The 24,092-nt window shown below is 36.2% G+C and overlaps 1 protein-coding gene and 1 pseudogene across 1 annotated transcript; one reads left to right on the top strand and one right to left on the bottom strand.

The window, feature by feature from the left end:
- The first annotated feature begins 3,760 nt into the window (after positions 1-3,760).
- Positions 3,761-4,696, top strand: LOC128311773 (olfactory receptor 1030-like; annotated as a pseudogene).
- Positions 4,697-11,771: 7,075 nt separating this feature from the next.
- LOC106986242 (olfactory receptor 5M10-like) lies at positions 11,772-12,719 on the bottom strand. Its single transcript, XM_015084415.3, has one exon. It carries the CDS (start codon positions 12,717-12,719, stop codon positions 11,772-11,774), a length of 948 nt encoding a protein of 315 aa, XP_014939901.3.
- Between the last annotated feature and the right edge of the window lie 11,373 nt (positions 12,720-24,092).

Genomic DNA, 24,092 nt, shown 5'->3' with positions numbered 1-24,092 from the left:
TCTACCAGAAAATTTCTCTTCTAACAATACATCAGAACGTCTACACAAATATTTAGTACATGTCACTGTACTGTCTTTTTCTCCTATATCTCAAATGCCAAACATACACACACTTTCTCTGTCTCCTGTGTATATATATTCATATATGCACATTTCATATTAATTATTATCTACTAATGTATAATATTACGTATTTTATGTATATACATGTTCATGCATTTATGCCTTTCTTCCCAGGGAACTCCATATTTGAATTTGGTCACACTTTGAGAAAAAGAAAACCCGTGGGATGAAATTCAGCAATGAAAAGGTGCAAGAAAGGTTGCCTGGGTGGCTCAATCAGTTAAGCTTCCAACTTTGGCTCAGGTCATGATCTCACAGTTCACAGGTTCAAGCCCACATCAGGCTCTGTGCTGACAGTTTGGAGCCTGGAGCCTGCTTTGAATTCTGTGTCTCCCTCTCTGTCTGCCCTTCCCCCACTTGTGCTCTGTCTCTCTCTCTCAAAAAATAAATAAATAAACTTTAAAAAATTAAAAAGAAAAAAAAGATTAACTCAATTTGGGGGACTTGGCTGGCTCAGTCGGTTAAGCATCTGACTTCGGTTCAGGTCACGATCTCACAGTTCGTGGGTTCAAACCCTGTGTCAGGCTCTGTGCTTACAGCCCAAAGCCTGGAGCCTGCTTTGGATTCTATTTCCCCGCCTGTCTCTGCCCCTCCTGTGCTTGTGCTCTGTCTCTCATCTCTAAAATAAATAGATAGATAGATAGATAGATAGATAGATAGATAGATAGATAAAATAGATTTTTTTTTTAAATAAGAAAAGGTGCAGGTAATTAGCATCATTCAAATGGACAAAAATGAGCTTGCATTTCTAATGTCCCATGAACAATGATACGTTATTGTTTCAGATATAACATGGGAGATAAATCTTTAGTACCATATTTTCTCCTTAAATCTACAGCCGTCTGGCTTGATTTCATTCAGAAACATTTATTTATGAGATTCATCTCTTGCTACTTGGCTAACAGTTTACAGAATAAAGAATTATTTCTGCTCTGTAAATTGACACATTCATTTATTCATTTACACTGTAAAGTCTGATTTGTTTTTTCCGTCCTAGGTTCTGTGGTTATCACAGTGAACAAACACCCCAACCTCATGCTGCATATATTGTAGGAAAATGAACAGATATTAGACACATAGACAAAGAGATATATCATTATGTTAGTTAAAAGCAAGGGTTATGAAGAAAAATAAAGAAATAAAGACGGAATGCATTTAGGTGCATTTTTTCCTCTTTATTGGGATACAAATCTCCACACAAAGAACATAACATATTTTTAGTAAACAATGTAGAACGTGACCTACCTGGAAAAAGCTGATTTACCATGTTTTGTAAAATCAAGGTGGGAAGATTTATAATGTATTTCTTAAGTATATTCCGTAGAGTATTAAAAAATAATTCTAAAAAAGTAATTAAAAGAGTCTTTGTTCCTCACAGGTATAACCTTAAATTGATGCTCTGAGAACTGAATTCTCCTTTGAGGCCAATATCCCTATCTAACATATATATACACTGCTTAGTTCTGTGCATGAGATCTTTAGCACAATTAGCAAAATTAGCCCTCCGTTTTAATACTATTGGAAGAAGGAAGACAAGGGTAGATAGGTTTTGCTTTTTTTAATATGGTAGAGTGGGAATTCCAATTAGAAAGTCTGTTTTTCCCTGTGAACACTAAGGTGACTTCAGCTAGTGAGACTGCAGACTAAGAACGTACTATAGGTGAGTGATTTGAGGAGCACCAAGACCAGGAAAACTGCAGACTAGAAAAAATACTCACCTCAAGTAATTCTGACAAAGGATCTATGTCCAGAATAAGTGCATATCCTCCATAACTAAGGGATGAAAATATAACCAGCCCAGTAAAAAAGAATCTGAAGTGAACAGGCTCTTCATAAAAGATATCTGAACAGCCAATAACTGCAGGGAAAAAAAATGTCGACCACTATAATTGTCAAGAAAAGCAAATTATAACTACATCCGGATGCTTCTTCACACCGATCTCAAGAGCAAGAATTAAAACAGATTGAGAATAAACAGACAAAAATGACAATGCGAAATAACGTAACTCTCCTAATACATCCCTTGAGGGAATATAAAGTCAGTCAGTGACTTTGGAAAATGGGTCTACCTCCTAAAATTTCTCATAGACTTACAGTTTCTTACTAACCTGTGACGAAACAAGTATTAAGTATTTATTCAAGAAAATAGATGACACTTATCCACAAAGAAACTCAAACATATATTAGCAGACACATAGACAAACAATTTGTGGTATGTCCAGATGTGGACACAAAATGAACAAAACTTTTTAAAAATTTGGAAGAGAAAGGAAAAGAGTTTTATTTGAGCTCAAGGTGGGACAGATGCCCAAGATACACAGTCTTCAGAAAGAAGAGAGTGCTCGGGGGGGGGGAACACCATATATATATATATATATATATATATATATATATATATATATATATTACATAAGGAGTTACAAATTACCATGATGAAGGACATTCCAGAAAGTTACAAACCTAATCTTATGTTTTTAGTATGTGCATGGCTGCATGACTTTAATCTTAGGGGAATCAGGAAGGTTTTGCTTTTTGTTTTGTTTTGTTTTGTTTCTTTATGTTTGGGATGCTTCCTCTTGGTGATTTCTTTATTTTTATTTTTTTAATGAAGCAGATAGATGTGTGCTCAGGGGAGAAACAACCCATGCTTTGAGCCTTTGCGGACTCACTTGGACCTTGGTAAATTTTAACTTTTGGTGTTTATTTATTTTTGAGACAGAGAGAGACAGAGTGTGAGTGGGGGAGGAGCAGAGAGAGAGGGAGCCACAAAATCTGAAAAAGGCTCCAGGCTCTGAGCTGTCAGCACAGAGCCCAATGCGGGGCTCGATCTCACTAACCATGAGACCATGACCTGAGCTGAAGTAGGATGCTTACCGACTAAGCCACCCAGGCACCACTGGACCTTGGTAAATTTTAAATAATAACTTTCCTGGTAGCCCAGGAGCAGGGCCCCCAATGTTATTGAAAATCTCCTTTTTTACATATAATGGAAATTTAAAAAAACCTGACTAACGCAACTTAAATAAATCCCAAAAACATACTACAGAAAACGACCAACTTCCTAAAAGCAGGGGAATGGCCTCTCCCAAACCTGTTTGTCTGTAAAATCAATGAGAACACTGGCAGAGTGGTCAAATCAACTTCTTCAGACTTTTGGAAAGTAACCAAAGCCTTGCAATAAACCTAGGATTGCTTATTCAAATAAAAATGGCAGAATCTGGTAAGAAGGTTGACCTCTGTGGTGCTTTTATGTGCCCCGTTCCCATTCCCCATCCTCAGCAGCTTTGAAAACATGCAATTGTGATTGTATGGCTGCACGCACTGCCAAAATACAATCAAAATTTCTATCTTTCATTGTGAGTATATGTACCTCCATAAATTTGATTTAAAGGTCACTTTTATTTCCACAGGGTCAAGCAGATGAAGTTATTCACTAGATGCTTAATACTGACAAAATATTTGTTACTAATAAAGTGTAACAGCAAAGGTATGATGTGATCAGGGCTCTTTCCAGCCTTAAACTAATGCAGTTCAAGAGCAACCATTTCCTTCCCCTCAAAAAATTTTTAAGAAACACTTCAAGGATGGAATCCAGAAAGCTATGTGGATAATCTTTTTTCCCTTCTCTTTTCTTGGTTCCCAGTTCCAGAGACCTTGGTTTTAAAAACATGAGAAGATGAAAGACAAGCAGCTAAGGAGAAGTAGTTAGATGAAGAATTTTAAGTAGGAAATGGGAGTGGTCAAAGGAAATATACGAGAGTTCTCTCCACGAACCTTCATCAGCCTATGCAGTATTGCGTGCTGGGCACCATGGCCTCTGACAGGTACATGGCCATCTGCCATCCCCTACACTACAACAGCAGAATGTCCAGGCCCCTTTGCATCTGCCTTGTCACTGCCCCCTACCTCTGGGTACTATGGTGGGCACAATGCAGGTACTATTGACGTCCTGCTTATCCTTTTATGGACAAAACATCACCAACCATTTCTACTGTGCTGCCCCACCCCTCCTGATGCTGACAGGATCAGACCCTTACAGAAAGCAGACTGCTCTGTTTGTGTGTGGGGATTAACCTCATCATCCCATCCTTATATCCTACTCATCATCCTTATCTCCTACATTTTCGTTTTCACCACCATCATGAGGATCCCTTCCAGCAAAGGCCAATGCAAAGCCTTCTCCACCCGTGGCTCCCACCTGATCGCTGTCGCCATGTTTTTGGGGTCCCTATTCTGCATGTATCTGAGACCAGCCCCTGAGCAGTCTGTTGAACAAGGGAAAATTGTGGCAGTGGTTTGTATCTTTGTGAGTCTCATGCTGAATCTATTTATCTACAGCCTGAGGAACAAATATGTGAAGCAGGCTTTGAGAACAGGGTTTCGGAGGAAATTTGGCACAATGGAGAAAAGGTGTATTTTGACAGTCTCCCAATGAAAAAAACAAAAACGTGCCAAAACAATGAAAAAGCAACCCCTGTTGGTTGTACCTGAATGCAATTCTCTGGAGTAACACTAACATGGATTATATATGCACAGCTTCTGACCAGGTGAGAATCCTAATGGCAGCCATGAAAAGGACAGTTGTTTGGAGATGATGACAGGTGGGAAACACAGCAGCGAAAGTCAGCTGCTTATAATTAAGCAGGGTCCCCTGTTTAGTCTCACTCAAGAACTCCCTTCCCCTTGATCAGTCTGCAGAGAAGTCCTTCCTTTCAGCTCATAGGTCCACAATATTGACCACCACTGAGCTATTCTTATTAGCAAAGTGCAGGGCTTTGCAGTATGTTTCCTGAATATGCAAATATTTACATTCACTTGATATACTACATAGTTTCCTTTAATGAAAGCTGATTATCTTCTCAAAAACGGCTGAAAACTCTAATTCTGCATATTTGTTTCAATACGTTCGTTTTTGGTACATTCTTATGTCTACTTATCCAGAGTAGAAAACCATCTGTGCTTTATTATTTTCACAAAGAATCTGATAGTTGACGTCTTAATTAACCAACACATTTGTTTCAATAGTTTTCCTTAATCAAAGCAGATACCTATAGGAATAGGCGAAACCCATTCTGGATATAGAAATTTCATGGCCTCCATTAAAGGCTTTTATGATTCTGTTCCTACCTTATTGACAATTACTTGCTCTGTGATTCTGCATATTACCTTGCTGTTCCGTTCATGTCCACCCATAAACTATTTTTAAAATAGCAGCTATTCTAAGCGTGGAAATTTGGGTTTAGTATTTTGCAACTAACTTGTAGCACAGCCATATTCCTGATTGCTTGATACTTTTTGAACTTGGGCTTTACTTAAGTGAATTAATATAGCTTACCATTGATATGACACATTTAGTACATCTTTTCCTTTTAATATTTCAGCAGTTTTTATTTTTCTCTCTTTAGGAAAATCTTTCTCCACGTAAGTTTCAGCTTCTGATCGGTTATTACATGAAGATAAGTTTCTACAGTTTTAATCTTACTTCTTTCTTTCTTTCCTTTTGGACGTAGCGACGTGTATCGTCGCCACCACCAAATGGGTGCTCAAGTTTTCCTTTCTCCTCAAAAGCGTTGTGAGTGCTATTTCACTGTGTGTATGTGTGAATACAGTAGATATAAAATCATCACAGAGGACATTGGTGCATCAGATACAATTTATTGGAACCGAAATTTGTTTTACTTCATCTCCATGACACAGTACTTCTAGCTGTTGTGATGATGATGTTACAGCACAAGAAGAATTCTTCATTTGGTGGAACTTTCTTTGGGTTGATAGACTTTTGAGCATCAAAGAAAAAATTGTTTTCCTGATTAAAACTATGCAGACAAAGATACTGATATTTACTTTCCCCAAACCTCACCCCTACAATGTACATAAGCATAGTCTGTTTCCTCAAATTAATTGGAAGCACAGTGTATTTTTTTATTTAGGTACAGTAGGTATTCAATGTTACATTCGTGTCAGGTGTACAACATAGTGATTCGCCATCTGTATATGTCATGTTGTGCTGACCATCGAGGTAGCTACCATCTGTCACCATGCTATGCTAGTACAATATCACTGACGATACTCCCTGTGTTGTGCCTTTTATTCCAAAGACTTATTCATTCCATAACTCAAAGCCTCTATATCCCAGTCCCCTTCATCCATTTTTCCATCTCCCCACCAACAGCTCCTCAGACAACCATGACTGTGTTCTTTCTGTCTACAGGTCTTTTGTTCGTTTGTTTATTCATTTGTTTTATTTTTGAGATGCCACATAAATCTTTCTCAGTCTAAATGACTTCACTTAGCATAATGCCTTCTACCTCATCGATGTTGTCACTAAGAACATGAGCTTTTCCCACTTTATGGCTGCATAGCATTCCATTATGTGTGTGTGTGTGTGTGTGTGTGTGTGTGTGTATACCATATCTTCCTTATCTGTTTGTCTATTGATGGACACTTAGATTTCTGAAACACAGTATTTTTAAGGGGAAAAATAAGAAGAACTTGGATTGAAAGGAATCTGCATTACCATCAACTTCCATTACTATTAGGGAACTGTTTGGAGCCCTTGTTTTTCCCACTTTCCTATTTGAAATCTAACAGTAATAAAGATCTTTCAGTTTATATCTTAAGATCAGGACTGTACTGGTAACATACCTTTTTTTTGCCTTTTTTTTGTACATATACAAGAAATTGTTTCTTTTCAAAAATTAGTATATGCATATAAACAACAAATTTTACTTTTCCTTAATCTTAGCGTTTAACAAAGTTATATTGTAAACATCATTTTACCCTATTTCCTTCTAAAATTCTCTGTAAAATCTTGTGGCCTTTCTTTAATTGGGTCCTTTTGTCATTTTAACGTCTAGAATCTGCCCATGCCTAAGGGTTACAAAAGGCAGGCAATCCTCACCTGGCACAGTGCTGAGGTGACTGTGACTGTTAGGAAGCAGGACACATTTGCATTCTGCATAAGTTTCAGTGAACAGGGTAACCTGCAATGTGAGGGTGGCCTGTATTTCATAAGCCTTTGTTGCCTTTTTCTCAATTCCAAAGCAAACATTCTTATGAAAACACTCCCCTATGTCTTATTATGCCTTCAGCATATTCTTAAATTGGAAGAGTTGAATAACAGTGGACATTTTTCTAAGTTTATTTATTTATTTTGAAAGAGAGAGAGAAAGACGGAGACAGAGAGCATCAGTGGGGGAGGGCTAGCGAGTGGGGGAGAAAGAGAATCCCAAGCATTCTCTGCACCTTCAGAGCAGAGCCCAACGTAGAGCTGGATCTCATGAAGCATGAGATCATGACTGGAGCCAAAATTAAATGTCGGATGTTTAACCAACAGGGGCACCCGGGTGCCCCAAAGTGGACCAACATTTTCTAAGACTCTTAAAAACTTAATGGTAAATTGATTTACAGAAAAAGTGTATATTATTATTTTCCTTGACTCAACAATATGTGAACGTACCAGTCCTTTCGAACTCTTTTCAATATACATACAGAAAAGGGTGTCTTATTTCATGGTTTTATTACCAAGCTTGTCACTCATCCATTTTTAGCATTTTAAATTTTTAGCAAATTTATATTCACAACTTGCAACATTTCTTTACATGTTGGGGATCAGTGCTCCAACTGATTTCTAGGAACTTATCAGACCTTAATGCTTTTGCCACTTTATTGTGTTTGTGGCAAAATCGTTGCTCAATTGTTGAGTGCTGCTTATTTTAAATATTTTATCATCAAAATAGAGTAACTTTTTATCTTGAATTTCTTACACTGCTACTAATCTCAGAGATATTGTCTTCTGCTTGTTGAATTGTCAATATTTATTATAATTGTAATCAACAAGAATTTTTTTCAGTGAATGGCTCACCGTTGAGGAGTAGGTGTGGGCATGTCAGTCGTTGGGGGAACAGTTGTTGGCAAAAGGAAAATTCATCTAAGGATAAGGTTCTGTGTTTATGGATCTGTTGAAAAATATGCAGCATTTTGGACACCGGTACAGTACAAAAATTAAGGTTCATGTAAAAGTGTTAGTTAATGGGGATACCTGGGTAGCTCAGTTGGTTAAATATCTGACTTCAGCTCAGGTCACGATTTCATGGTTGTGGATTCTCGCGCCTCATGGGGCTCTGTGCTGACAGCTGGGAGCCTAGAGCCTGCTTCAGATACTGGGTGGTTCTCTCTCTCTGCTCCCCACCCCTCATGCTCTCTCTTTCTCTCTGTCTCTCTCTCTGTCTTTCAAAAATAAATAAACATTTAAAAGTCATATTAATTAACGCACAGTGTTTATATATAAAACCACATTCTCGCTCCTCATTTATAGGCCACCAGCACCTCTCTGCCTTTCTGGCAAAAAAAACTTAACTCACCTTTTTACACCTCAGCAGACCTCTCTATGCTATAATTCCCTACATCTTCCGATCAGACACGGGGATCAGACTTTAACAAGGCTACTCACACCAACGTGTTTCCACATTATTCAAACAATTTAAAAGGGATATGTATTTATGTATAGCCACATTTGATTTTTATTTATATGTTCTCATATATTTCATAAATTAAACCAGCATATGCATAAATGCTAGGTTAAAAATATTGGCTATCTAGGGGCACCTGGGTGGCTCAGTCGGTTAAGCGCCCAGCTCTTGATTTTGGCTCATGTCATGGTCTCAGAGTTCATGGGATCCAGCACCACATCGGCTCTGCACTGACAGCACTGAGCCTGCTTAGGATGCTCTCTCTCTCTCTCTCTCTCTCTTTGCCCTTCCCTTGCTCGCACTCTATATCTCAAATAAATAAATTATCTTTTAAAATATATATATTGGATAACTAGAAGCATCTGATTTTCATTTCCTGTAATAATTTTTGAAGGGAAAAATAATGAAGATGGAATTTTATTTTATCAGGAATTAAAACATTTTAAACCTACATTAATTGTAAGAAGTTAAAATACATATACAGGTATGTCAAAGAAGAAATAGAAACAGACGCGTCTAATTATATAAGGAAGATAAAATCACAGATTTCCTGGAAAATGAAAGGTTTCTTGGGGCGCCTGGGTGGCTCAGTCGGTTAAGCAACCGACTTCAGCTCAGGTCATGATCTCGCGGTCCATGAGTTCGAGCCCCGCGTCGGGCTCTGTGCTGACCGCTCAGAGCCTGGAGCCTGTTTCAGATTCTGTGTCTCCTTCTCTCTCTGACCCTCCCCCGTTCATGCTCTGTCTCTCTCTGTCTCAAAAAAATAAATAAACGTTAAAAAATAAAAAAAAATTAAAAAAAATGAAGGGTTTCTTATAAGTCTTAAGAGGAAATGGGTTAAAATATGAAGGAAAAGGTTATACAATAGTACAGCATGCAACAAAATTGTATTTAGAATAATTTAAGATATTCCTATAACAAAGGGCCGTGAAATACTATTAATAACACACAAGAGATGCTAACATTTAATATTAGGATGCAAAAAGCCACAAAGCAAAATAAAATTCAAAACTTTTTCTAAATAAAAGGGTCAATGATCTTCATTGAAGGAATCATCAGAAATAACACCCACAGCAATCATTTCCTTTATCATTAGTTAAATGTGTATTTCAATTCTTCTTCTGTTCCAATTAAAACAGATCCTTTCCTAAGAGTTTCAGTTGCAACAATGAAGGAGCGAGGAATTTAAATGATATACTCTAGGATTGTTTGGTGCGTTTCATGCGGCAATTCTCCATTCTAAGAAAAAGTCAGGTATGTTCGTAGAGATATGAGTCAGTCTTAACAATAATAGGATACAACAATATGATGGAATAATGGCTTGCAAAGAAAGCTATACACAGATAAAGTGCACCAAATACATTTTTCGTAAGAGTTTATAAGTAAATTTTGCTTTTATTTCAAAATTGAAGTTGAATTTTATTCCAAAATGGAAAAATCCTTTCGTAGTCTTCAACTTTCTTTTCTACAATTGGTATGTAATGTTTTTGTAACGAAGTTCAAGTATGATAGAATTTCATGATTTATACTGCTTTAAAAGTGATGTTCATTGAGAATCTTCAGTGTATATGAAAACACAAACGTTATACTAGCAAGTGAAAATCAGTGTTCAAACTTGTATGTGGAATTATAAGAACATGTATGAATATCAATTCATTGAGAAAAATATAACAAAATACAAACAGATGTCACCCATTGGCTTAGGACATCTCACCAATAAACGTTGCTCCCTAATAATCTGTCTATATTGTTTTTTATGTACAGCAACCATGTTTGATAATACCAGCCTTATTCACTCCAATGAGATGGAAGAAATGTAGTCTAACTTACTAAAACTGCAGGTCATTTAAATATGGTTCTGGAAAACCATTTGAGTACATTACCGTAAATACAGCAATTGTTTTATATAAATGTTTAGTGCGGTGGTCTTAGTTAAAACGAGAGTGCACAATATTAGAATACCAAACATTTAAGACAATTAATAACGCATACGTTCATGTGTTAATCTGGATGAATTAGGTACCTCTTCATATAATCTCCTTTACTATTAATTTCACAAGAGAAATTTTGAGAACCAGTGTAAAGAGCCTTCTCTGCCAAATAATCGGTCACAGACACTTTTACGAAGCAAAGTAAACATCAAGTGTTTTCCTCCAGAAATATATAGACATGCCACTCATCTTTAGACTGTTCCAAGGCATTCTCAGGTCTATAAAAGCCAATTGATAGATTCTATTAGCTCTGAATAAATTATACCTAAGTCAGAATTACTACATGAAAAAATATACCTACATTGCTATTATACTATGATAGATTTGGATCCATAATTATGGAAACTTACAGGCAAGTATTCACAGTTTATTTTCAAGATTAAGGAGCATAAACAGTATTTACAATAAGACAAAAAGTTTATCAGGATGTCTACAAAATTGGTTAGGAAAAATACATAGAAAGCATAATACAATGAAGGATCCATATATTTAAAATTTCCCCAAGGTCAGTCCAGTGATTCCTCAGGCCTCAGAACCATTGCTCTATATCACTCATTGAAGAATAGATTATTTCACATTTTTTATTTTATTATTTATTTATTTATTTAAGAGAGAGCTAGAACAAGAGTAGTGGAGGGACAGGGGAGAGAGGGAGAGAGAGAATCTTAAGCAGGTTCCACACCCAGCACAGAGCTAGATGCAGGTCTCAGCCTCACAACCATGAGATCATGACCTGGCCCAAATTCAAGAGTCAGACATTTAACGGACTGAGCCACCCAGACACCTCTCATATTCTTTTTAAGTATAAACCTAAACACTCCAGTTTGAACCTTACTATGCCTCTGTAGACCATATGATCAAAGAAGATGGATTTCCAGTGTTCCTATCAGACTGAATTAATTCTAATACTTACCCTAAAATAAGTAAAGACATTGAAATATTTTATGTAATTATTGGAATAACACCAAATTATATTCTGATATTTTTTGCTAAGGAAAATGGTGTTTAATTTCAACATTACAGTTTCTATGAAAACAATTTGTCCTGAAGCTATTAATTTTGAGGAGAAATTTGCTAATGCGTTTGAGAGTTTATGAAGCTACATTATGACTGTAGAGTAGTAGGTTTGTCCTGTGAAGGGACCACTATGTTATTATAGACACTCAGTAATTATAATGAAGAGATGCTACATTGCAGTTTTATGAAAGAGATTTCCCTGAATGATTTGCTGCATAGCATGAATCACATCCTTGTTCCGTAGACTATAAATCAATGGGTTCAACATTGGGCTCAAGAAAGTATAAAAGACTGCAATTATTTTGGACTCCTCCACAGACTTCTCAGATGGGGTCCTTAAGTACATACAGAAGAGGGTTCCATAAAATAGGGTGACTGTTGTCAAGTGGGAACCACAAGTAGAAAAAGCCTTGTACCTGCCTTCAGCAGAACGGATCCTCAAGATGGCTGCAATAATGAGAAGGTAGGAAAGGACAATGATGAAGAGAGAGCTTGACAGAGTCAAGCCAGCGACTACCAACATCGCCATCTTTTTGACATAAGTGTCAGAGCACGCCAACATTAACAGAGGAGGATCTGCACAGTAGAAATGATTGATTTCAAGGGAGCCACAGAAGGACAAGTGAAAAGTCAGCAGTGTCTGGGAGAGTCCATTAAGGAAACCACAAGTATAAGACACCATGACTAGAGAGATACAAACGTTCTTAGACATTCTGGTACTGTAATGTAGAGGGCTACAAATGGCTACATAGCGATCCAATGCCATCGAGGCAAGCATGTAAAGCTCAGTGATCACCAGGGCAATGAAGAGAAGACACTGTGTGAAGCATCCAGCATAGGAGATGGTCTTCTGGTCGGAGAGGAAGTTGTGCAGCATATTTGGAGTGATGTTGGAGGAATAGCCAATGTCTACAAAGGAGAGGTGGCTAAGGAAGAAGTACATGGGTGTTTGGAGGTGAGAATTGGTCCTGATCAGCATAATCATGCAGAGATTGCCTGCCAGCGTGATCAGGTAGATCACCAGAAACACCCCAAACAGGATCTTCTCCAGGACAGGGTCGTCTGTGAGTCCCAAGAGAATGAATTCTGTCACTGTAGTGTGGTTTAGGGAAGACATTTTCTTCTCCCTTGAAAACTGATAGTCTTAGAGAAAGTGAGGAGTTCCATCTGATCCAGATTCTGCATTTATTCCACCCATTTTATCATTTAGGCATTGGTATATTCATCTGCTTGGAATTTTCCCTATTTAAAAAATACATTACATTATCTACATAAATATTTTTATTCTGTGTCTCTTGTTATCTCTTTGTCTTTGTAACTCAAACACACATGTACACACACACACTGTCACCTTTGTTTGTGTGTGTGTGTATATGTATATTCATATTTTATACTAATTAATACATAATAATTTAATAATATTACATATTTTATTTATATACATATTCATAAATTTATACCCGTTTTCTTGAGGAACTGCATATTTGATTTTTACAAACTAAGAAAAAAACCCAAAGGAATGAAATTCAGATGTGAAAAGCCACAGGCAATTGACATCATTCTAATGGACAAAAAGGGAATTTGGATATGTAGAGTTCCCACCAACTCTCATACACTATTGTTTCAGATATATTCTAGAAGATAAATCTTTAGTACAGCACTTTACTTGAAAGTCGTTGCTATCTAGCTTAATTCCATTCAGAAAATTTATTGAGTGAAATAAATATTGTGTATTGATATTTAGCTAAGAGTTGGCAGAATAAAGAATGCTTCTTGCTGCTTTGAAAATTCACACATTCATTTATTCATTTACACTGTAAAAACTGTTTTTTTTTCTTTCTGTTCTAGGTTCTGGGATTATAGCAGTGACCAAACATCCCAACCTCATGGAGCATATATAGTAAGAGAATGGAAAGATTTAAATACATAGACAAAGATATCTATCATTATGTTAGTTACAACCAAATGCTATGAAGAAAAATGAATATGGAATGTGTGTAGATGCAATTTTTTCCATATTGTTGGGATACTAGTATCCATACAAAAGGACATAACATATTTTTAGTAAACAATGTATAAAACGATTTACCTGTAACAAGCTGATTTGCCACGTTTTGTAAAACAAGGTGGGAAGATTTATAATATATTTCTTAAGTATATTCTGTAGAGTATTTAAAAAATAATTCCAAAAAGCCAATTAAAAGAGTCTTTGTTCCTCATGGGCATAACCTTAATTTAATGCTCTGGGAACTGAATTCTCCTTTGGGGTTAATATCCCTACATAACATATACATACACTGCTTAGTTCTGTGCATGAGATCTTTAGCACAATTAGAAAAATTAGCTACCTGTTTTAATACTATGGAAGGTATAAAATAAGGGTAGGTTAGTTTTGCTTTTTTAATATAGTAAAGTGAGAATTCCTATTAGAAAGCCTGTTTTCCCCTGTAAACACTGAGGTGTTACACATGAGGCATCATCTAACGAGAGTGAGGAAGAGGACGTTACGATATATGAGAGATTTGAGGAGCACAAAGACCAGGGAAACCACAGACTAGGAAAAATGTTCACATCGAGTAATCCTGACAAATGACCTACATTCAGAACACATACACATCCTCTACAACTCAGGGAGAAAATATAACCGGCCCCATTTTCAAAAAAATCCTGAAGTGAATAGGCACATCATGGAAGATACATGAATGGCCAATAATGACAGAAAAAGAATGTCAACATCTATAATTGTCAAGACAATGCAAGTTAATACTATAGCTGGATACCACTTCCCAGCCACCTCAATGGCAGGAATTAAAAAGATGACAGTGACTCTCTGGAAAGACAGTGCATAGTAGGGTCCTAGGCTCTCCTCAACCCATGATACACCTAGATTATAGCCTCATCAGTGAAATAACCCAGAAAATGACCCAAAGACTGGCAGAATAAACTCTCCACAGCCAAATGTAGAGAAGAAGCCACATCAGAGAGGATAGGAAGGGTGGAAAATACAGTCCAGAGTCAAATGGACCAGTGGGACTGTCCACAGGATGGAGGGATGTGGCAGAAAGGGAGAGGTGAGAGGAACAGACCCCCCACACCAGACCCCTCAGACATGGGAAATCCACATGAGGAAGATGAATCCCCATAATATTTGGCTTTGAAAATCTAAAGGGCCTCACTTAGTGAGTTCTTATAATCAGGGGTGCTTAACATCTACAACTTTAAAAATCAGGGGACTCAGCTCTGGGGGGGCGGTTGGAGGGAAGGAAAAAACTGAGTTTCTGCCTTTAAAAAGATATCATAACACACATCCTTACTGAGAGACAGCATAGAAGCCGCAATCTGAAAAATGCATGGGGTATAAGGGAAGATTTATCTACTGATCTCAGCATGTGTTGGAGGAACAGCGATATTTGGGAGACTGCTCCAAAAACATAAGAGCTGGTGGAGATCACTGCCCTCCCCCCTCCCCCAACCCGAGTCTAGATACATGGGCACCTGTGGGAACCAGTACAGCAGGAACACTCGCCACCCAGCTTGCTAACAGTGTTCCACCCCCATGCTCTGCCACAGATGAGCACCTCCATTCTGGCCTGGGAAGAAGTTTTCCCAGATGGCTTCAGGTCCCCTCCTGCAGTGGACTGGCTCAGATGTTGCTGGCTCCGGGCACCCTGCTCCCATGAACCTGCCCATTTCCAAAAAAAAATTTTTAATGCTTTATTTTTGAGATAGAGACAGAGCATGAGCAGGGGAGGGGCAGAGAGAGAGCGAGACACAGAATCCGAAGCAGGCTCCAGGCTCTGAGCTGTCAGCACAGAGCCCGACGCAGGCTCAAACTCACAAACAGTGAGATCACGACCTGAGCAGAAGAAGGGGGCTTAACCGACTGAGCCACCCAGGAGCCCCTGAAGTGCCCACTTCAGTATGCTCTTGGCCACAGTCCATCCAAAGCAGTGCCACAAGTCTAATAGTGTGCACGCAGCCTGATGGGAACCAGCCCCACACCAAAGTGACTCCTCCCCTGGGGAGAGGTCAAGATAAGCACACAGACCAGTCTTACTGCAGCCCCAGCAGTGAGCTGGGGGGCAGATACTGGGTCTAACCATAGGCCCTGCCTACCAGCCAAAGCTTTTCAGGGAACAACATAGAAAAAGTGCTGAGCAATTCGGTGCTACCCAAATACATAAAGCAGCTAATAACAAACATAAAGAAAGTATCAATAGTAATACAATAATAGCAGAGGACCTTAACACCCCACTTACGTCAATGGATAGATCATCCAAAGAGAAAATCAGCAGGGAAATGGCTTTGAATGACAGATGGATTTAACAGGTACACTCAGAACATTCCACCCCAGAACAGCAGAATACACATTCTTTCCAAGTGCACATGGAAAATTCTCCAGAATAGACCACATGTTAGGCCACAAAAGAAGCTTCAATTCAAAATTCAAAAATATTGAAGTTATACCACGCATATTTTCTGGTCACAACTCTATGAAGCTAGACATCAATCACAAGAAAAAATCTAGAGAAAACACAAACACGTGAAGATTAAATAACATGCTACTAAACAGTGAACGGACCAACCAAGAAATAGGAGAGGAAATAAAAATGACAATAAATAAATAAATAAATAAATAGATAAATAAATAAATAAATAAAACAAATCACAGTGAGAACACGACAGTCCAGGGGTGCCTGAGTAGCTCAGTCAGTTGAACATCCAACTCTTGGTTTTGGCTCAGGTCATGATCTCACAGTCCGTGAGTTCGAGCCCTGCGTTGGCCTCTGTGCTGACAGTGTGGAGTCTGCTTAGAATTCTTTCTCTCCCTCTCTCTCTCTCTGCCCCTCCCGCATTCACTCTCTCTGTCAAAATAACTAAATAAACTTAAAAAAAAAAAAAACCACAACAGTCCAAAATCTCTGAGATGCGACAAATGTTGTTCTAAGGGAATTTTACAGTGATACAGGCATATTGCAAGAAGCAAGAAAAATCTCAAATAAACAACCTAACCTTACACTTAAAGAAGCTAGAAAAAGAAGAACAAACAAAACCCAAAAACAGAGTTAGGAAGGAAATAATAAGGATTAAAGCAAAAATAAATGAAATAGAACCTAAAACAACAACAAAACAATAGAACAGATCACAATGAAACCAGGAGCTGATTCTTTGAAAAGATCAACAAAATTGAAAAACCTTTATTCAAACTCATCAAAAAAAAAAAAAAAAGCAGGAGGAATTTCAAATAAACAAAATCATAAATGAAAGAGGAAAATAACAACTAATACTACAGAAATACAAAGGATTTTTAGAGAATATTATGAAAAACTATATGCCAGTAAATTGGACATCTAGAAGAAATGGCTAAATTCCTAGAAACATGTAATCTCCCAAAACTGAATCAGGAGATAGAAAATTTGAAAAGATCAATTACTAGCAATGATTTTGAGTTGATAATCAGAAACTCCCAACAAACAAAAGTCCAGGACAAGATGGTTTCACAGATGAGTTCTACTAAACAATTAAAGAAGAGTTTATACCTATTCTTTACAAACTATTCCAAAACATAGAAGAGGAAGGAAAGCTTCCAAATTCATTCTATGAAGTTAGCATTACTTTGATACCAAAACCTGATAAAGACACTGCAAAAAAAGACAGAACTACAGAATATCTCTGATAAACATAGATGCAAAAATACAACAATACGTTAAAAAATTATTCACAGTGGTCATGTGGGATTTATTTCTGGATGCAAAGATTGTTCAATATTTGCAAATCAACCAATGTAATATATCACATCAGCAAGAGAAAGGATAAAAACCATATAATCATGTCAATACATGCAGAAAAAGCATTTAACAAAGTACAACATCCATTCATAATAAAAATCCTGAACAAAAAGGTTTAGAGGGAATACACATCAACATAATAAAGGCCATATATGAAAAACGCATAGCTAATATCATATTTAATGCTGAAAAATTGAGAGCTTTCCCCCTGAGATCAGGAATAAGACAAGGATGTCCACTCTCAGCACTGTTATTCAACATAATATTGGAAGTCTTAACCACAGCAATCAGACATGCAAAAGAAATAAAAGACATCCAAATTGGTAAGGAAGAACTGTCACCATTTGACAATGACATGATAGTGTATGTAGAAAACCCTAACGACTCCACCAAAAACTATTGGAACTGACAAATGAATTCAGTAAGGTCACAAGATACAAAATCAATATGCAGAAATCCATTGCATTTCTATGTACTAAGAATAAAGTAGCAGAAAGGGACTAAGTGAGTTCTAACGGAAACAACACCCATTTCCTGATTTAGAATTTTTATTGCTTACATAAGACACTTTTATCATTTTGTCCCTTCATTATTGACAGCAATTTGTTCTATAATTCTACATATTACCTTTCGGCTCTTGTCTACCCACAAACTACTGTAAAATAACAGCTACCCTAATAAGCATGGTTTTAGTATTTTACAACTAAATTGTAGCATAGGATTATTCCAGATTGATACTCTGAAATTGGTCTTTACTGAAGTGCATAATGTAGCTTGATACTAGTGTGACACATTTAATATCTCTTCCTTTTAATATTTTGGCAGTTTGTATTCTTCCTCTTACAGAAAGTTATTAGGGTAGAATTTCAGTTTTATTCCGACTTTTTTTTCCTTTTCTTTTAGATGTCTTGATGTGTACGGTAACTCTCAGCAAATGGGTACCCAAGTTTTCCTTCATCCCCAATAGCATTGGGAGTGTTCATTTCATTGTCTGTGTGTAAAAATATAGTAGGTATAAAAACATCAGAAAACACTGATCCATCAGTTACAATTTATTGGAACAGAAATGTGTTTCACTTAATCTCAATGTCACAGTATGTTATGATGATAACGTTACAGCTCAAGAAGAAAAAAAAATCCTTTATTTCAAGAAATAGTCTTTTAAGAAGTAAACTTCAGAATTAAACACAAACTTTGTTTTGTTTCCACATTAAAACACTGTAGACAGAGATTGATATTGACTTGCTTGCACCCCACTCCTAACAAATCAGCCTGGTTCTATTTACCCCTGAAGAATCTCAATATATTCAAAAGCACAATATTTTTAAGGAGAAAAATAATAAAATTTGAATTAAAAAGAACCTAGATGAACTTCCAATTCAATAAGTGATAGAACAGTCCGACTTTTCTTACTTTTCCAGTACTTTTCCTTTTATTTCCAAATTCTGACACTAATAAATACAGGTCTTTTAATCTTATAAACTGAGATCTGAATCATACTGGAAATATGTAGTTTTTTTTGTTTGCTTGTTTTCTTATAAAAAAGATAGTTGTTCATCAAGGAAAACTGGTACATAGATACAAGGAACAAGATTTACTTTTCCTTAATTCTATGATAAAAAAGTCATCATAATGTATATATTATGCACCCTTCTTTTTTCATAAAAAGCTGTAAAAATCATTTTCCCGGTCCTTAACTAGTAATTTCTTTATTTTAATGTCTGTAGAACATTATAATTTAAAAATCAGTCACATGATATTCAAATTCTCCTTTATGATATAGCCAACACTCATGGAGGCCCTGGTTACTTACAGACAGTTTTCTCTCTGGCAACTGCTTATGCCTAACTGTTACAAAATGCAGGGCAGCTGTGATAACAGATTTTTTGAGAACTGTGCAAAGCAGGTCGCATTTGAATTCAGCACAAGTTTTAGTTCACACAGTGCCACACAAAGTGAGGGCTGCCTGTATTTAATAAGCCATTCATTTCTTTTTCCTCAATTATAAAACAAACATTACAATCAAATTCTCCACCCAAGTGTTTTAGTATGCTTTTTGCACATTCCTAAAATTGGAATCGCTGAGTAAATTTATACATTTTTAAGACTCCTGAAAACATAATGTTCAATTGATTTTCAGAAAAACTGTATTATTGTTTTCTTGACACCCATAATGTAGAACGTGCCAGTCGTTTTTGAAATCAAAGATAAATCCACAAAAGTATCTTATTTCAATTATTTTGTTTGAAATTATCATCATTTCTTTATTGATGATTGATTAGTGCCTTAGGTTTATCTATAGACACAGTTAGGACCATGATCCCTTAAGCTACAAACTACATAAGATTAATCTGATAAATACTGAAAGCATAACCATTGGTATAATGATAAGGTGGGGGGTGGGGAGTCCTGATCGGTGGCATTAGCCAATTTTTTCATTGTTGTAAATACTCCCACTCCCCTGCCAATTTCAAGAGGATCCATTTAACAACTGGCTTTCAAATCTGAATATTTAAGAATTGGCTCTCTGGGGTCAGCTCCAACTCATCTGTAAAGAAAACCCCGTCTAAACTAAACTGATAAGTTCTCCAGTTCTGACATGTGATTTGAATGGGGGTGTGGGAGTTCCCACCAACGAAGGTGAACCCCAGTTCCAATATCTTAACATATTATTGTATTTTGGGTTTGAAGTTGGCAAACTGGCACTGGAGCATTTGTTTCATATTTTTAGTTACTAGTATTTTTACTCATTAATTTTTTAGCCTTTTTTTATTTTTATCTCTTTTCTGCATATAGCCTTCAACATTTATTTATATGATGGTGTTTTAGTACTTTGGATCATGTGTTAATACCTTTATTACCACTTTATCTTATTTCGGGCAAATACTTCCCGAAATATAATATGCCTCTTGATTTTAGATAGTTCTACGGTCTTCCATTGTGAATTTCTCCCCTGCAATTTACCTCAGAAATGTTTTCTTCTGATTATTTAAAAGCTTAATGTTTATTTTTTTAAGGTTATTTATTTTAAGAGAGAGAGCAGGCGGGGAGGGGCAGAGAGAAAGGGAGAGAGGATTCTAAGCAGGTTCCATGCTGTCAGCACAGAGCTCAAGGCAGAGCTTGAACTCATACTGTGAGATCATGACCTGACCTGAAGCTTGATGCTTCACTGACTGAGCCACCCAGGTTTCCCTAATACTTTAATTCAAATCAACGTAGGCTTTTTTTTTCCGCCGTGTTTGAAATGATGCACTGTTGAGAAGTATGTGTGGGCACATCAGTCTTTCAGGGGACAGTTACTGACAAAGGACAACCTAATTGTGAATAAGATTCTGTGTTTAGATATCTTTAGTGAAAAATAATGTTGTATTATGGACACTGGTATGGTACAAAAATAAACGTTTGTGTAAAAATGTTAACAAATACACAATATTAATATGCCAAAGTTAAATGTTTTGCTTTTCATTTATAATCTCTTTGCTTTTCTGGCAAAAACAAAACAAAACAAAACAAAACAACAATCTTAACCCATCAGTAACCTTTCATCCCAAAGTAGACCTCTCTACTGCTGAGATTCCAGACATTTCCCCATCAGATGTGGGGACCAAACTATAACAATACTATGAAGACTAAAATATTTTTCCATGTTTTCCAATAATTTACAAGGAATATGTGTTGCATATATCACTATATTTGAAATCATGTGTGTGGGTGCACCTGCTATCCAGATTGAGCCATCATATGCATAATTTCTTGGTTACAAAATGTTAGATAGGTAGAAGCATTTGATTTGCACTATACTACCATGAATTCAAAAGACATGCATATAATGAAGATGAAATTTGTCTACCAGAAATTAACACTTAACTTAAATCTACATTAATTATATGAATTTAGTTCAAAATGTATGTACCAATTGATCAAAGGAATAGAATAGGCCAGAAACAGATTCACTTAGTGTGCAATAAAGGTGGTGTCACAAATCAATGGAAAAACAAAGGCTGCTTAATAGCTAGTAGGAGGAAATGGTTTTAAAATGTGAGGAAAAGAGGTACATGTGATATTACAACATACAACAGAATTGTATCAAGAATAATTCAATATAGTCCTATAAAATATGGCAACGAAAAATATAATAGAGATATAACCTTATTTAAATTTAGGGTGGAGAACAGTACAAAGCAAAAATATATATTTTTTTCCAAATAATAATGTAAATATTCTTCACATGAGGAATCATCAGAAGTAAAAGGGGAGCATCAAACTGATGTAGTCTCTTCATTTGTTAAATATATACTTTACATTGAAGAGGGTACTTGCTGGACTGAGCACCGGGTGTTGTAGATAAGTGATGAATCACTGAATTCTACCCCTGAAACGAACACTGCACTATATATTAACTAACATGAATTTAAATTAAAAAAAAAAAAAGAACGGGAAAGAAAAAATAAAAATAATAAATGCATGCATTTATGTACTAAATTTATACTTATAGGACATAATTTGATAAAATTTTAATCATTTGGATTTTTTTCCAAAGTCCTAAAATGACATTATAGCAAGTTATAAGATTACCTGCCTATAAACATGCTGTGTGTAGATAACTCCAGAACTCAACCAATGCTATCATTTTGATGTATTTCTATATGGAGCTAGGTTTTATAGACTTAGCCCATCTCAGAAATCTGCATTTATTCCATCACTCAGAAAGATTATTCATGGATGTGATAATAGTTGTGTCTATAGTATTTATGTTTTAGAGAAATGAAGGTAAAAGTAAAGTAGTCAGAATGTTTGGAAATATATATATATATAATATTCTGTTAAAATAAAATCAGACTTCCTTCCCAAGAATTGCTATGGAGACAACAAAGAAGTAAATACCCTCAGAGGATATTCCCTAATATTAATATCAACATAGTGAAATATTTACTCTCAAACATGACTACTCATAAGTATAAATGGTTGATGCTTTCTGGAGGGAAATCTACACATCAAAAAATTTAGCAAGAGCTTGAAAACTGTTCAAAACATGTAATTCAACAATCATACATCTAAGACCGATCCTAAAGAAACAATCAGAGACATATGTACATAGAGATATGAGTCAGTCTTAAAAACAAAAAGATGCATAGATATGAAATAATGGTTTGTAAGTTAATCCAAATGGAAGAAAACACACCAGAATGTTGAAAGCAGCTGTCTTAGGTAAGAGATCAAAGGTAAATTTTGCTTTTGTTCCTTAGATGTTTCCATATTTTTCCATTTGCTTTTCTAGAATCAATGTGTTATGTTTGTAATTAAGTTCAAGTATAATTTAATTATGGAGTATTAAGCTACATTAAAAACTGTATTCACTTGGGGTGCTTGTGGGGCTTCTTCAGTTGATTTCAGCCCATATCATAATTTCATGGTTTGCAAGTTAAGCCCCACATTGTTGGGCTCAGCACTGACAGCAAGGACCCTGCTCCAGATTCTCTCTCCATTTCTCTCTGCCCCTCCCCCACTCATCAGTGTCTCTTTTTCTCTCTCTCTCTCTCTTTCTCTCTCTCACTCAAAATAAATAATTAAACTTAAAAAAAAATGGGGGGTGGGGGCACCTGGGTGGCTCAAAGCCTTTGACTTCAGCTCAGGTCATGACGTCACAGTTTATGAATTTGAGCCCAGTGTCAAGGCTCTGTGCTGACAACTATAAGCCAGGAGCCTGCTTCAGTTTCTGTGTCTCCCTCTCTCTGCCCCTCCACTGCTTATGCTCTTTGTCTCTCTCCCTCCCACCAAAATAAATAAACACTAAAAAAATGCTTTTTAAATGGTATTCATCAAAAATATTTAGTCTGCAGGAAATGCAAACTTTACATTATCAAGTGAAAGTCAACATTCAAATTTGTATTTGGAATAGGATTCCAATTTTGTCTTATAAATTATCATAATATATATGCATCTAAAATTGCTGAGAAGAAACATGGAAAAACAGAAACCAGAAACACAAATTATCCATTGGTTTAGACATATCACTGATAAAAGTTATTTATTCACATCTGTCTTTATTTTATAGTTATTTATAATGAACATGTGTGCTTTTATAATCTGGAAAACATATTCATAAAATATAGTCTAAATAGATCTACCATATATCAAAACTGCCTGATTTCCATGAAACACTAAGACAATTCTATTTTGATTGCACACAAATTATCATGTTTACCTGAATGTGAGAGGAATTGCATGTTAGCTATTATTAGCTATTACACCCTCATGATAATAACCATGACTTCATGTGGTGCAGTAACCTCATCCTTTTATTATCCCCAACATTCCCCCCAGCACTACAGCTTGCTGAATTTAACCACAATGAGAATAGGAAAGAGAGAATATTTGGAATCAAGGGGTTTGCCTTTCTGCTATTTAGTGGCTGAATGACTGTAGAAAGCCATTTAATCTCTCTGTGCCTAAGACTCCAAATGGTATAAATGGAGAGCATAATTTTCTCACAGATTTGTTATCTGAAATTTAAAATAAATAGTGATATATAAATGCACAGTAAAGTACAGCTGTATGACACATATGATTATTTTTGTGCATGTTGATTTTGTTGTATCCTATTTCTAAAGAACTTCTGAAGTGGCCTTCACCCAAGGAGTTAAACAATGAAAAAAATAAATCACAAATAGAAGTAAATAAATAGCACATAAAGAAAGACT

The sequence above is a fragment of the Acinonyx jubatus genome, chromosome D1, assembly GCF_027475565.1.
Source record: "Acinonyx jubatus isolate Ajub_Pintada_27869175 chromosome D1, VMU_Ajub_asm_v1.0, whole genome shotgun sequence".
Lineage (NCBI taxonomy): Eukaryota > Metazoa > Chordata > Mammalia > Carnivora > Felidae > Acinonyx > Acinonyx jubatus.
This window is presented reverse-complemented; position numbering and strand designations above follow the sequence as displayed.

Bases quoted from the DNA above. Each gene is read 5' to 3' on its own strand.
- LOC106986242 (XM_015084415.3), bottom strand. From the start codon at position 12,719: ATGTCTTCCCTAAACCACACTACAGTGACAGAATTCATTCTCTTGGGA.